General features: G+C 28.2%; 1 protein-coding gene and 1 pseudogene across 2 annotated transcripts; both read right to left on the reverse strand.

The window, feature by feature from the left end:
* Window positions 1-611: 611 nt before the first annotated feature.
* LOC145752998 (ADP/ATP translocase pseudogene) lies at window positions 612-1718 on the reverse strand (annotated as a pseudogene).
* A 74-nt stretch (window positions 1719-1792) lies between these two features.
* Window positions 1793-13247, reverse strand: LOC145752995 (liprin-beta-2-like). 2 transcript variants are annotated; one of them, XM_082569372.1, is made up of 23 exons: window positions 13064-13247; window positions 12263-12498; window positions 12090-12161; window positions 11652-11765; window positions 10908-11018; window positions 10538-10600; window positions 10026-10118; window positions 8937-9030; window positions 8639-8697; window positions 7857-7954; window positions 7546-7627; window positions 7333-7408; window positions 7097-7210; window positions 6872-6989; window positions 6402-6584; window positions 6149-6308; window positions 5923-6079; window positions 5338-5516; window positions 4900-5016; window positions 4258-4446; window positions 3643-3888; window positions 3370-3429; window positions 1793-3290 (listed from the first exon to the last, which is right to left on the reverse strand). In XM_082569372.1, exons 1-23 carry the CDS (start codon window positions 13170-13172, stop codon window positions 3270-3272), a joined length of 2751 nt encoding a protein of 916 aa, XP_082425498.1. In that variant the 5' UTR covers window positions 13173-13247; the 3' UTR covers window positions 1793-3269. The 2 variants fall into 2 exon arrangements, with proteins under 2 accessions (XP_082425498.1, XP_082425499.1); XM_082569373.1 differs by lacking the exon at window positions 10026-10118.
* Window positions 13248-16799: the final 3552 nt, after the last annotated feature.

Consider the following 16799-nt stretch of genomic DNA (forward strand, 5'->3'; position numbering starts at 1 on the left):
TCATTTTTAAATATGATTAATTATCATTATTTTCCGAAAATATTAAAGGCCATTTTTTATTATTAAAGTCATAGTGATTTATAATATTCTTAAAAATCGAGCATAAATTATATATCAGATTTCTTAACAAAAATCTAAATTTTAACAAGTATAATTTTGTAAATTATCAAAAACGTATAATAAACCTTTTTTTGTTTTTTAAATGGGTTACTATAAAAAACCCAAACAATAAAAGACAATAATTTTGGGTTTGGCTTGATAATTTTTCAACATAAAAACAATATATAAAGGCTTTATACTATACATATTCACACCTTACTATATATAAAATTGGCTATAATTTTGGATAATATTATCTTATTTACCTTATTATGTAGTGATATCTAGTCTATACTGTAAGCTATAACTTACAACTAATTAAAAAATCCTTGCAGAAATTTTAAATTATTTGACCATTCTTCAAAGTAGTTTGAATTTAAAATTCATTTACACTTCTCTGTAGACATATTTATAAGACAACAATTAATTTTTATTGTAAATTAGTCAATACAAAATTGGTGTAAATAAAAAAAATACTGCGAAAGTTTTAATATTAATTGAATAAAGCTGAAACTTTGGTATTTTTTGAAGAACGTAAAAAATTAAAAAATCGAAAAAAAACAATAAAAACATGATTTTTTAGATAGTATTTCTGGTCTTATGCTTTAAAAACAAAAAAATTGCCCAATCTTAGCAGCTTAGATAGAGGTATTCAAAAATTTGGTGTATTTTAACAAAAAATTAAAATTACTTAAAATTGCATACAAGAATATCAGAGTACTTTTTTGATTTCGTCATATAAAACTAAAACCAAGGCTCCGCCCATTCCGCGAAAAACATTGGTCAAAGAGCCCTTATAAAACGCCCTAAACCCGCCTTCAGTTTTATACATTACACGAACACAGTCTAAAAAATTCGCATAATGTCGATCTTTGATCGAACGACCAGACTGCATTACAAGTCTACGTCTTATAGTATCTAACGGGTAACATAAAAGCCCTGCGGCGGTTGTACTAGTTTGTGCCGCGACCCATGTTAGAAATAAAGACGATTTTAAAACTGGCAAGGTTTCTTTTGCAGTGTCGTAAAGTCCAAAATATGAGGCCCTGTATACTATAACTGTAGGTATTGATACCGTAAGCCCCCTGTAAATACCTACAAGACCTTCCTTTTTATACACAGTGCTTATACAATTCGCAAGTCCGGTAAATTGTCGTTTATTACCAGTACCAACGTCTGTAGTTAATCTAGTCCTTGCAAAATCAAGGGGGTAAGTCAGCATCATGCTGCTTACCCCTGCCGCGCCCCCGGACACAACGTGCCCCATTAGGACCCGCCCCAGACTCGGAAAATCCCCTTTTCGTGGAGTTAAATAGGAAGCATACGCGTCTTTGAATGCAAAATTAAAACCCTGTGTTAGAAGATAGCGTCCGACGTTCGTGGTATTCCCTCTCCAGTACGAAAAAAAGCCTTGTTCTTTAGGAATACGAACCAGACAGTCTATTAATCCTTTATATTGATTTTCTGGCCGTATTTGGGTCGAAGTGGATTGTAGTTGAAGAAGTAACTTGACTCGCTCGATTGGGGCGACCGTGGTTTTGGCGACAGCCGCCGCGGCAGCACTAACCCCCATATCCCGCGAAAACGAAAAAATGCTTACGTGCATCGTGCTCATGTTATTCCATTTCCGAAATTCAATTTTTTTAAAAAATTTCAAAATTTAACAAACTATTTTTAAACCCCTATTGTGCACCTGAAAAAGATAAAACATCAGTTAAGGCAAAATGCACCAAAAAGCACAGATATGAAGATATATCTTAAGAAATAATACTGAAACAGTAAATGAAATAAGCAAGCACATATTTATAACGAAAAAAAAACTAAAAATACGAAAAACAAAATATTTTTTTACAAATTTACAAAAAATAGTGAAAATGTAATGACCTAAGCATTAACATGACGTCATAATAGAATAATTGTGTATGACAAAGTTTAAGACGTCAATTGCATTTTTTTGCCGCACAATAAACAATCAATAAAATATGACGTCATAATGTTTAAAATGCAAATGACGCTGCAAAAAATTAAAAACAATTAGTGACATTAACCGATAACGTCACAATATATAGTGTGGGAAGTCACGTGACAGGAACTACTACGCGCGCTTTTTTATGATGGTGACGTCATAAATTGCAAGACGTAAATAAAATTTGCAAATTTTGATGAAAATCTCAAATTAATTATTTTTTTAAGGATAAAAAAAGAATTTTAATTTGGTATTAATATATATATTGCCAAGTTTGGGGTTATATTATTTAAAAGAAAAATAAAAAGGCAACATCTATAATTTATAACCGAAAAATAATATTGAATTTGAGTAAGAAGATTAACCAGTTTTCAATAAAAAAAATAGGTAAAAAAATAAACCAAAAATTTTAACAGAAATTCAATTTACTTTGGTAAAAAAAAGGATTTTATTTTAATTATTAACTAATTCAAATTTCTAATAAAATGACCATGTGACTTTTTTTCAAATAAATGACGTCACAAAAATATTTCAAAACCAACCAAAAAATTTTTAAACAACCAAAAATTCTAAAATTTTCTAAACCAAAAAATTTTATGACGTATTAAGTTAACATTATGACATCACAGTCACGAGATGCGATAAGAAAAAGGCAAGCGCTGTAACAACAAATGTAGTGCTATTTAAGCGAAGTACTAAACTTAGAAAATTACGATAAATTTTGGATTTTTTTTAATTTTCTAAAAATCACGTGACGTTTTTTTGGTATAAATGGTACAACTACAAAAATAGTAAGGCCATATCACAAAAAAATTACAAAAAAAAACCTTATTTTTTTTTCTAAAAATCATTAATATTTTTTGTAAATAAAATTTAAGGTATTTTTGTGCGTTTATAAATTAAAATTTCGAAATTTTTCAACCGGTATAATGCCAAGCATTTGATCTTAAAACGCCCCTAGGCTATATCGGTTCATTATATGAAGCGTTTCGTTAAAAAATGTACAAAAAAAACTTTTAGAAAATAAGTTTTTACGATTCACAAAAAAAACACATTAATCTAATAAAAAATACGTTTTAAAAAAAAACTAATATATAATACAGTAACATTATTATTAGACTGTTTTTTTGTTGTAAAATTGGCACTAATATTATATATTAATAACATCCAAGGCACTTCTAAAGCTTTTTTAGCATTTATTTCTTTAATTTTGAGACCAGTTGTTCTACAAAAAAAAAAAATCGTAATTTAAATTTTTTTGTAAAAAATGATTTTAATTAAATATTTTAAAATTAACAACTTACTGTTAACGAATTTATTTGGTTTGAAAAAGCATTTATTTCTCTTGTAGTACTTTCGTTCAACTAAAAAAAGAAAAAATTATATTTTATTTTAATAAATTTTACTTTTTTTACATATAAAAAAAAGATTACTTATATCTAAAATAAAATGTAAATTCCTTTTCAGACCCGATGTTTGGGGTTCAATTCCCACTTTCAGCATATCAAAACATGTTTTATTATCATTTTTAAATATTTATAAATCAAAAATAACTTAAATTTTTTTTAAATTGTTACCTCCACTACTTCAATGTTATCGTTATTCGAATTTTGATTACTAGCGCCCTCCGCCGTATCTTGAATCCGTTTTTCTTTCAGACCTTGCATCTGCATTTTAGTCTCCAATTCGTCGCGGTGTCGGGCCATGGATTTAGCGGACGACGACATCGGGCAAACGTACTCTCCGCTGCCGAATTCGCGGACGGAACTGGCCGCGGATGCTCCGCGAAAACGGACGAGTCCGCCAAAAGAACGCCGTCCGATCTAAAAAAAATTTAAAATCCAAAAAATTACAAAAATCAATAAAAATATAATTTTTAAAGCAATAAAATGTAAAAAACGCATAAGATGTAAAAAACGCATAAGAACAATATTTATTTATTATCACGATTATAAAATAAAAACTAATTATTTATTATTTAAAATATGGTTTAAAAAAATTTGACCTTTTTAATATAAACCAAAATATAATATGTATATTTAATAAATTATAAAGTTAAATATAAGCTTTTTAATAATAAAACTAAAATTTGAATAAACAATATGCATTTAAATATAACCAACAAACAAAAACTAAAAAAAAAAATGTAATAAAGTTTTTTAATTTTTACAAAAACTTCAATATTATTCTACCTTATATTTAACATTAACATTCAGAGGGTGGTGCCCACTTTCTTGCATTTTCTCATTTTTAATTTTCACAAATTCACTCGGTAACAACTCCTCCATTTTTGCGGCTAAATGTCGCCGGAGAAGACTCTTGTTTAAAGGCATATGAAGTAGTGATGCCAATGTATCTGCAGTAAATAATGGCTCCATACCCTAAACAAAAAAAAATAAAAATTATGGTTTTAAAAATTTGATGTAAAAATAATAATTTTAAACTTTATTTTTCCAAAAAAACTGGACCAATCATTTATAAAGATAAATATCATCAATATATAATGCAATATACTGTTTAGGTATTTGTGTAAAGAATAAATTATTTATGTGTAAATGGTTTACTATGCTTGTAGCTTATAAAATATGCAAGTAAATTTAAAAAAAAGAAAAAAATATTATATATTGCTTAGAAAATTATTTAAAAAAAATATAATATACAATTATTTTTTAAATCTAAATAGTGTTTTTAAATTAACTTTAATTTTTTTTTTTTGAATTTCTATCGAAACTAGCTCAATAGTGACATTTAGTGGTTAAAAAAAACCTAAAACATTAAATTATTTTTTTTTGTTTTTTTGAAACAAAATGAATCGCAATTTTTTTACAACTTACCAACAGGGCCCCATGGACTCCACTCCCCCTCAAGTTTGAAGCATATTCGGCAAGATCAATCGAGCGTAACCATTCCATTACTCTGTGATTGGTCCATAATGAAACATCATCTTTGTCCTGAACAATCAGAAGAAAAAAAATCAAATTTTGCACAAAATTAAGAAAAAAAATAAATATTGATACTTGAGGTCCTGGGTTTAATCCCCACTGCTTTCATGCTGTAGCACTCTTAAGTAAGGAGCTATTATCGGTATAAACTTCTGCTAGTTAACACTTAATCAGCAGCTTAATTATCAGGAAATTATAATTTATATAATATCCCACACTGTCAAAATCAACTTGAGACTGGGTCGGAGTATTGGATGTTACTCTATGTTTAGGTCGTGAAGTCAACCTTCCCACATTAAGAATAAATAAATATAACCAGCATATCCATACCCCTTCTTCGATTGGTCTTCTTTGCAGCAAAGTTGGGTCGAATTTACAAGTTCTAAGAACTTGAAGAGCTCTTCTTAAACTTAGAAGATGAACCAAGTTGGTGACTTTTAACTTATGAGCATCACTGACTGTTAGGTGGTGTAAGGTTCGACCATCAATACAAGCTTCATGAAAACTATCTGTAATTAAAAAATCAAATTCAAAATTTTTTCTATGACATCACAACCCAAAGTATGACATTACAATATTGACTATGACATCACACCCCAAAACAGCTTCAATTATACCCTCACAGCCCAAATTATGATATCACAGATCGAAATTGTGACATCGCAGCCCAAACTATGACATCACAGATCTAAATTGTAACATCGCAGCCCAAACTATGACATCACAGATCTAAATTGTGATATCGCAGCCCAAACTATGACATCACAGATCCAAATTATGACATCGCAATCTTCAATATGACTTAACAGCCCAATTTATGAAATCACAGACCTAAACTATGACATCACAACTCATTCTATGAAATCACAACCTAAATTATAACATCACAGAAACAATTATAACATCACAGCCCACCTTTATACTGAGGAAGACCTATATCATCCAACCATCTTGCCACCCAGACAGAATTCATCCTGTCTGCTCCTTCTTCCCACTCTTCCCCCTTTTCTCCCACCGCTCCGAGATGGAGCATCAACTTCTTCTTGTGGAGAGGATGTCGAATTCCCAATTCCTGTTAAAAAACAATAAAAAAATAAAAATAAAAAGGTGCCATCAGCGAGATTTGAACCTAAGACCTTACCTTTTCAAGCTCATGGCTTGTAGCTCTTAGCAAAGTATCTCCATTTCTGACCCATTTCTTACAGTTTTCCACGTAAGCTGGTAACCCAATATCAATCAACCATTGACAAATGCGATCGCAATCCCAGCGGCAAAATGGAGTGTCGTCATTTTGTGTTACCCTATATAATAAATAATTGTTTTAGTCGAAAGGTCTAAAGTTTGATTCCAGTCAAACACATTTAAAATTTTTTTTTTGTTTGAAAAAAAATTACCCGAATTTTCCTGATGCATCGTTGGGGTTCCATTGTAGTCTTGGACCCGCTGTTGACCTTACCCCGCCCCTAACAAACATACTTGGCTCCCTATTGTCATCAAGGGGGGCTGTGGAAGTAGGTTGAGGCTGACTGTCAGTTTCTGATTCAATTTGAGAAGACCTGCTTCTTCGTAAACGGAAACTAAAAAAAAGGTTTTTTTTAAATGAAAGCAGTGGTAATTGAACCCCGGACCTCATGTGGTGATGTACCTTTAACAACTACACTAATATTTTTCTGTATTTATTTATTCTTTAATAAATCTGCTGATAAAGTATTGGCTCAGCAGGAGTTCATACCAATTATAGCACCCTTCTCTAAGGTGCTACAGCATTAAAGCAGTGGGGATCAAACCTAGGACCTCATGTAGTAAAGCCAAGTGTTCTAACCACTACAACAACGGTTAGTTACAAATTCTATATAAAATCTACCTTGTAAAAAATTTTCTGAATCCGTGTTTTTTTCGCTGATGGAAAGGAGAAACAGTAGAAGTGGGGGTTTCCCTGTTAGGTTCTTCTTGATAATTGAGTGGTTTAATTTCTGTCATAGCTAAAAAAAAATAAAAAAAAAATTTAAATTTTATCTACAAATATTTTTTAGGTTCAACTTAAAATAATATTTTAACAAAAATTGACATTTAAATTGATTTCACCCACCCAAATTGGGGGTACTGCTGGATTTGGGTGATTTAGTTGAAGTAGGGGTCCAGGATTGGGGGTTGGTGGAGGTTGAAAGAATGTCAGTGCTCCCACTTCGATTTAAGTCCTCATCTGAAATAAATAAAATTAAATAAACTAAAAAATATTAAAAATTTTTAATAACTTTAAAAACTTACTCAAAACTGTAAAAATCAATTAAATGAGAAAGATTGCTTAAAATATTATTATACTACCTTCAGTTTTTGGTTCACTTTGAATTATTTTTAAAGCTTGAAGTTTTTCTAAACTTTGGGCTCGTACTGGAAACGGCTGCAACAAAAAATAAAACAGTAAATGTAGTTAATTGAAAAAAAAAATATCAAAAAAAAACATTTATTAAAAAAAAAAAAATTTCTAAAATTTTAAAATAAACTAAATAAAAGCTTTTTATTGTTAAAACAGCTCACTGGTATTTTGTTAACCCTTGAAACAGTTGAAGTTAGCTCTTTACTGCCATCTACCTGATCTTGATTATTTTGTTTATCCTCACTACAATAAATATTCAAATAAAATTTATTTTTAAAACACAAAATAATGTATTAGCTTTTAAATTTAAATTTAGGTTTATTGTCTTTGAAATTGCTGGTGTCATGATTTAGAAGCACAAAAACCCACTATGTAAGGTCTAAGGTTTGATTCTCACTGCTTACTAACTTAAGGCATGGTCAAATATCGAATTAACAGGTTATATACAATTGTCATTTAATTTGTCACAAACCTTTTAGATTGGTTATTTTTAGTTGGTAATTGTTCATTAGATATTGGAGTAGAAGTGGCATAAGGCACCGGCATTCTTAACTGCAACATAGTGGGATCCTACAAAAAAAAATAAAAGCTAGTTAAAAATAAAAATTTTTATATTTTAGTCGATTACTAATAAAAATCAATTTTTGTTAATTTTAGAATTTTTCTGATAGTTTATATTTAAAAAAGACAACGTCTAGACTTAAGTAAACACGTAAGACCATAAAAATAATGGTCTTGTTAATTGAGTAAATATAATAAAAGTTTTATGTTATTTGTATTTAAGAAACCGTAAAATCAAAAATTTATAAAAAAACAAAAACTAAAAACAGAAAAGTCATTTTATATATATATTTTTTGTATATATCTTTATCCTCGATGTGGGAAAGTCGAATGCGCGACCTAAACATAGAGTAACATTAGTTACTCTGACCCAGTCTTGAGTTGCCTGTGGCAGTTTGGGATATTATAGAATATAATTGCCCGATAATCATACTGCTGATTAAGTGCTGGCTCAGCAGGAGTACACCGTTTATAGCGCATTTCTCAAGGGTGCTACAGCATGAGAGCAGTGGGGATCAAACCCATGACCTCATGTGTGGTGTAGCAAGTGTTCTTACCACTACACCACACTGCCAGTTGGACTGTATAGTTGGCTTTTTCACATTATAGATAATTAAAAAAAATATAATAAATTTTTTAGTACGATATAGTATCGTACCAAAATTATTTTAATAAGAACTAAAAAAGACAAACCTGTTTTTCGATATGGTCATGAACTATTCCCTCATCTGGTGACATTAACTTTGGGACAACTAAAAATATAAGTTTTTGTAAAAAAATTGGAAAAATAAAAAATTTATCCTTTGTCAAAAATTATTTAAAATTGTAACAGTTTGTTAACGAAAACCAAAAATTTAAAATTTGGCAAAAAATTAGGAAAACTAATTTATTCTACAACACACTATTTTTTTTAATCAATTTTGGTTTTAATATTTCATTTTAAAGTTAAATTAAAATTTAATGACAGATTTATTTTTTTTTATATATTTACCGGTAGCTTTTTCAGTTTCGATAATTTTTTTCTCCAATTCCTGAATTTTTGAATCTTTTTCTACTAACAATTTTTCCAAATTCAAAATTCTTTCCTAAAAAAAAAAAATTAAAATTTTAACGAAAATACAAACATCAAAATTAAGTCACTTTTAAAATGTCAACAATCAATTAATTAAAAAATGACATGTAAATTCAAACATGAATTAGTGATAGATTTAACACATAATAAACACACTTTTTAACATAACAAATTACACGGTTTTAACACATCATTTAAACAGACCATTAAAAAATTAACACCTAATATTAATTCAAAATTTTGTAAAATTTTCTAATATAAAAAATGGTACATTTCTGTTATTATTAGGTTTATGACTAAACATTTATCATTAAGTATCGCCTTATATATATATATTTTTTTGTAAATATCTTTATCCTCAATGTGGGAAAGTGGAATGCGCGATTTAAACAAAGAGTAACATTAGTTACTCTAACCCAGTCTTGAGTTGCCTGTGGCAGTTTGGAATATTATAAATTATAATTGCCCGATAATTATACTGTTGATTAAGTATTAGCTCAGCAGGAGTTCATTTATAATTATGCTGCTGATTAAATGCTGGCTCAGCAGGAGTTTATAGCGCCTTACTCAAGGGCGCTACAGCATGAGGGCAGTGGGGATTGAACCTATAACCTCATGTGTGGTGTAGCAAGTGTTCTTACCACTACACCATGCCGCCGGTTCTATGCTAGTTTAAATAATATGGATTTAATTATTAAATATTTGTTTTATTTGAGATTCCTTTAACAAGAAACTATCTGAAAATACTTCTGCCTAGTTTAAATACATAATACCAACTAATTATCAGGCAATATTATCTAGACAAAATAATCTAAAATAAAATAATTTTTAGACTAACAGCAAAAAAATATTGATAGCTATATTTGAAAAAAAATCACTTTAACATGCTGGCAGTGGGAATTAAACCTAAAACCTAAGGTTCAAAATCCTAGGTTAAATGTATATGACTATTATGTTTATGTGTATGACCATAATTGCATTAAGAATGAAATGCTTTGATAACGAGACCTCATTAAAATCAATCTGCGAAGAAAATTGAATTTTTTCTTTCTGAAATTTTGAGACCTCGTTTTTCATTTCTCGTAAAGTTTTCATCAAAAACTTCATCAAAAATCACAAAATATATATATAAAAGAATTTTGTTTAGGTAACAAAAAAGGGTAAAAATTATATACCAAACCAAAAATAGTCATAAAATTTCAGACATACTCAGAAAAAAAACATTTAAAATTACAAAAAATGTTTTAAAGCAACATACAATTTTTAGGCGCTATTAACTTATCTCAAAGTAAAAAACCAATCAGAAAATTGAAGTTAGCAATCAGAAAATTGAAGTTAAAGCAGGCAATTATAATCTATATAATATCCCAAACTGCCAAATTCAACTTATGACTGGGTCAGGGTAACTAATGTTACTCTATGTTTAGGTCGTGAAGTCGACTTTCCACATCAAGAATAAAAATAAACAAGAAAATATATATATTGTTTACAATTTTTAATCACAAATTAAACTTTTTTACCTTGTATTGATCATTCCTTGATTCACTTTCGCTTTTCTTACGTTCCATATCAGCTAAATCATCCTAAAAAATAATCTCATCAAATTAAGTAAAAATTTAATAAATTTTATATTATGAAAAAAAAAACTTTTTTTCGGCAAATTTGCATTTTCAATTTTAAATTTAAATTTTTTACATTTTGTGTTTGCAAAATATGACATCTAGGAAACAACAATATATACATCAATTTTTGAGAATTGAAACATTTACCTTATCTTTATCAACTTATATTTACATATAAACATTTAATAACAACAAACTGTTTTAAAAAAAATACATTTAAAAAAAATTTTGATTTAAAAAAAATTTTAAAGTCATTTTTTAAACTTACATTTTCCAATTTTTTTTGCTGTTCTTTTTGAACTAGTTCTAACTTGTAATTCGACATTTCATTCATTAACTTTAACTTTTCAGTTTCAAGAGAAGTTTTGGCAGCCACTTCCTATATAAATAATTAATTAAAAATAATTGTTATTCGACCGAAAATCAACAATACATATATTTAATAGAGCTTAGTGAATCATATGGCAGCGTGGTGTAGTGGTAAGAACACTTGGTACATCACCATGAGGGCGTGGGTTCAATCCCCACTGCTCTCATGCTGTATCGCCCTTGAGTAAGGCGCTATAAAGGGTACGAACTCCTGCTGAGCCAGCACTCAATCAGCAGCATCATTATCGAGCAATTATAGTCTCTATAATATCCCAAACTGCCACAGGCAACTCGAGACTGGGTCGGAGTAACTGATGTTACTCTATGTTTAGGTCGCGCTTTCGACCTTCGAGGATAAAGATATATACAACTAAAAATATATTTATCAAATTTAAATGCCTGTATAATAAATAAAATAACTGTTTGTGTTGTGCGGGTAAATTACTGCAGGCAAATACGAGATGCAAGTTGTGACCATATTACAAACAATTATAATGCCAACCAAAAAGTTGGGTAGAAGAATTAACTAGGTATTAAAACGATTTTATTAATTTATAAAAAAATAAATAGTTTTAATTTAAAAAAAAAAGTTAGACTAAAACAAGAAATTTTTAACAAGCCAAAAAATAAAAATAAAAATTACCTCTTGTAGTCTTGAGTCTGCCCCTTCTAACCTTGTATTAGCTTCGTTCAGTTTTTCTTCTATTTCATTTAACTTATCAGTTTGTAACTCAACTTGGTCAGTTAGTACACTTACCTAAGAATTAAAATAATTTTTTATAAAATGTGTAAAAATAATTAAAAACTGTTGTTTTTTATCTTAAAATTTAGATTATTTGTAATTTTGTTTATAAACTAGTTATCCAGGGTATATAAATGTCTAAAATCATGGCTTTCTTAAAGCGTATTTAAAATTTTGATATGATCTGGTAATACTATTTATTTAATAAATTGAAAATCATAAATATCTTACTCAAAATTTTTTTGGAATGGGGCAGTTAGAAAACAAGTCTTTAACAGTATTATTTTTTTAAAGATTAAATCACAAAATTACTAAAATATTGACAAAAAATGTTCTTACATGTAAAGTTAACATTTCATTTTCGTTCTGCAACCTTTTAACTTTTTCCGATTCTGTTTCATTTTTATTAACCTAAAAATCATACAACAAATTTATTAAAAATAAACGTTTTAAAAAAAATTCACAAAATGTTAGAAAAATGCAAAATAAAAAAAAACAAATATTTTACAAACCTTTAGTTGTAAGAGTTTTCGATAAAACTCCAGCGTTTCAGGAGAAATATGTTTCAAAAGAGCATCAGAGAAGAAGCTTTTATCCTCCTGATCCCCTGTTTCTGCCTCCACAGTTGTTTCCACAGCGTTCCGGAGGTCCTCCATCAACATCGCTACTCCATGAAGTCCGGAATCAAAATCGAGATTGTTCGTTGAAGAGTCTTCATTGTCGCTGTTGTACATGTTGTTTTCATAATCTGAAGTTTTTTTATTTAAAATTAGGAATTTATTTTATTTCTAAAGTCTTATTTAAGAATGCTACAGCATAAAAACAGTGGGAATCGAACCCAGGACCTTATGTAGTAAAGCAAAGTGTTTAAGCCCCCAACACCACTGCTCAAACAATTTTATGCTAAACATTTTTAATTCAATATAAAAGTAATTTCATTACTTTAAACTTTTCTTTAAACTATTTACCAACTGCCAAAGCCAACTTAAGTTTGGGTCGGAGTAACATTTAAAAAAATATTAAATCTGAAATTAGGCAGCAAGGTGTAGTGTTAAACACTTAACTTAACTACAAAATGTCCTGTATTCAATTACCACTGCTTTTATTCTGTAGCGCCTTTGATCAAGCATTATGAACTTCTGCTAACAATAAAACCAAAAGCAGACTAACTATCGGGCAATTATAAACCATAATATTCTAAAGCGCAAAATTTAACTTGAGACTGAGTCAAAGTAACTCAAGTTACTATATGTTTAGGCTGTAAAGTTGATCTTCCCACATCGGGAACAAATAATTATTAAAAATAGGATTACTTGATCCGTCTATGATGTGGTCAAAATGTTGAAGAGCATCCTCCAGCATATCACTCGCTGCTCGCTTATCTCCAACATTTAAATCCCGATTTAATTCCCCGTTTTCCATTTTGAATTTTAATCCAAATAAATTTAAAAAAATAAACTAAAGTTTTTTGTCAAAAATTTGTAAAAATAAAATATTAAAAACAATCTAAAAAATACAAGTTAAATTAACGTTTGTAAAAATCTATTAAATTTTTTTTTAAATCAGACAGTCAGACAGAAAAATTTAATATGCTATTGTCACTGTCTGGCAGTCTGATTACAAAAGTCTGAAAGTCAGAATGTGTAATAATTTAATTATTTAACCACTATTTAAATTCCCGTTTCAGATTTTTTCTTATCAAACAGTCAAAGATTAAAATTTAAACAAAAAAAATTCGTTTTCGTTCTTTCACTGCTAAAAGGAACAACTACGTAACACCTACTATTTACATTAATAAATGAACAACTAGGCAAATATAATATTTAATAATGACATCATCTTTCGAAGTTAAGCTGTCTGTCTGTGTTCATAAAGTTTTGATTTTCTCTTTACTTTGGCTTTTCTTTATTTTCCATCAGCATGTGCTAAAAAGGGATGAAAGTTATAACTGTTTTGCGTGTAAAAATAACTGTGTAACTAACTGCAGTTAAATAATTATTTCTAAATTAAAATTAATTATTAAAAATTAGATAAAATACAAATAGATCTGTAAATTTTAATTACATATTTGTTCATGCTTTTAGTTTGATGACTATATCGTAAAAAAATATAAAATCATCATGATATAACAATTTTAACATATTTGTTTTACATTTAATTTTGTTAATTTTTTAAATGCGTTGTTCTCTTGTTAAGTAGTGAGTAAAACACCTATTAAAATATAACATTTAAAATAAGTTTTTAAACTAGTGCTCTTTTTACGTGCCGTAAGGTAGAGGTAAAGAGTAATAAATACTTACTGCCTTTTAAATTAAATTTCTAAACATTATAATTCGTAGAAAGGCAAAGGTAACAGGTTTTAAACAATCTAATATTACATGCAGCAGGAAATAAAATACCTGAGCGTGGCGCTACCTTCTATACAAGTTCAACATTGAAGTTTATATTACTTAAGCTTGTATTAAAGTTAAATGTTAATAAAATTTAAAGATTTTTTTAAGGTAGCGTTAACGCGCAAAAATATGTAGTTTTTTGCTAATTTAGGAGTATATAGTTTTATAATTAACCAAGTAGTTAACAGCAATCTAGATTAAATAATAGATTGGGCATTTGTAAAATATTTAGCATTTTTAAAGCCTACTAAAGGCCTGTTATAACAGATAGCCAAAAAATAAAATTATTGCGATTATTAAATAAAAAAGACTTATTTTTAGAGTTATAGTAATTATTAAGTAAAGTCTGGGTATATAATGGTTTAGAATATATAAACATGTACTTTAAAAAATCGTAAGGTAATTTGAAATTTGGCAAGGTGAAGTTTACAAGTTAGTGTTTTGCAATATAAAGTAAAATGGTTTTGCATTATTAATTTACAGACCCAACCAATCTGTTTTAACTATTTTTTTATATTGTAGACAGTTGGTATGCCCTAAATAGTGATTGATTATTTAATTAAACGAAATTACAAAATTTCAGAGTTCGTTACGTGACCTTGCCATAACAATTGTCGTGTGATACTAGAATAAATTTTATTAAAAACCCGAGACATTTTTAAAAATTTAACATCAAATTTGCATAATAAAAAATTGTAATAAATTTTGTGAATAATGTTAATACGTATCGATTAAGCGTTGACAAGCAGTGACAATGAAAAAAATTCCGCCAGACTGGCTACTGTTTACAATACAAGTGCTTTGTAAATTTTTTCACGAAATTTTTTTTATTTACTACTTAGCGAAAGGTTAACCAGTTTAATATTTTATAACATGTAATCAGTTTCTGAATCTTTACGCATGAACAATTTAGTTTTTTCACAATGGTAGCCAATCGGAAATTAAAAACAAGCTTATTATTAAGGCGATTACTTAAACTTGTCTTTAGTGAATGATCCAAGAAATTACCAAGCGATCGGCAATAACAAAACGTACATTTAAATGACAATTGATATAGGGTTAAGGGTTATGGTGGTCTGAATGGTATGTTTACCAAAAAAATTACAAACAAAAAGGTTTTAAAGTTGTTTTAAGTGAGAGAGAAAACGCCCTGTAGTTTAAATAAGCATAGGTCCACTTGGAATATATTTCACAATTTCTTTTTTTTGTAAATAACTATTTAAATATTAGTTTTAAAAAATCTAATAATTTTTAGTTTTTTTTTAAGTTTGTTATTTTTTTTGCTTTGTTAGAGAGTATAGTAAGTCACGTGGTAATAAATATGTTGTTAACGTGTTTTAATTAGTATGATTGCTTTTTTAACAAAGACTACATACAATCGTAAAATTTTATTGTTTTTGGATGGATTTAAAATGGAAAAAATAAGTAACACCTAAAATATAAGCTTGATTAAGTAGTAAAGATGTGTAGAAAATTACTAATGGTGTACTATTATAAAAAAGATTTTGTTTTATTAATATAAAACAACTTTATCTTATTAATTCGGTATTAATATTGATTTTTTTGTAGTTTTTAACTCCTAATAAATTTAAGGGCTCTAAAAATATAAAAAATGTGAGTACCGTAAAGGTAACAAGAACAATGTATATAAATTACTGCGCATATAAAATGGTAATAACCTACCATAAGATATATAGTATTTAAAAGTTAGAGTTGGGGTATATATTTTTGGGTAAATATAGATTTAAAGTACATATTTTAAAAAACCGTAAAAGTCATACGAAATTTGGTTAATACCATAAATTTAAAGTGATCTAATGATTATTATCTACTATTTCCTCATTTTCAAAAAATCGAACTTTTTAATAATAATTGTCGTTAATCGATATAAAGACGAGCTTACGGCTCCGAACAAAATTGATAGCGTCACGTGACCATATCGTCTCGATGGGGAGATGATGACATCATTATATCGACGACATTAATTTACTAGGAAACGCTGTCATTATAATTTATATGATAAAAGTATAATGCAGAGTAAACAAGGTTGAATGTAAGAAAAAAGGAGATATACTGATATTTTATGTTATTATAAGTTATAGAAATATATTTATTTTCAAAAAAAAATAATAAAATTAAAAATAATTTACACATTTTTGGGATAAAGTAATATAGATAATAACTGTTCTGGTTCAATAGAAACACAGTTAGTTTGCATATCAGCTTGTTAAATTTTTTTTGGTTTGATTATTACGCTATATTAAAATTCTTAACTTATAGCATGTTTTGAACTTTTAAAATTTTTTCTTAGTTATTTTCCCAATGCATTTTTATATTATGTATTGTATAGTTAAATTGTTACCTTTAGCGGTGCGTAAAAATTCTATATAAAAGATTCGCGTTAACAATAAAAAAAATAAAGCCTAAATATGGTATAATAACCCAATAAGTAACCCATAATAACATACAGTCAAGATATCTATTACAGCGCAAAAAATTGGAGCCGTCAAAAAAAACAAAATTTTAAGATTATTTAAGCCTGTATTTTAGATTTTCCATTAGCCTGACATTTTATACTGCAGGTCGCGTGTTATCCTAATTGTTTAACTATGTAAAAAGACATTTTAATCAATAGAAATTAAATAAAATACGTTGT

Source organism: Corella eumyota, chromosome 5 (genome assembly GCF_963082875.1).
Source record: "Corella eumyota chromosome 5, kaCorEumy4.1, whole genome shotgun sequence".
Taxonomy (NCBI): domain Eukaryota; kingdom Metazoa; phylum Chordata; class Ascidiacea; order Phlebobranchia; family Corellidae; genus Corella; species Corella eumyota.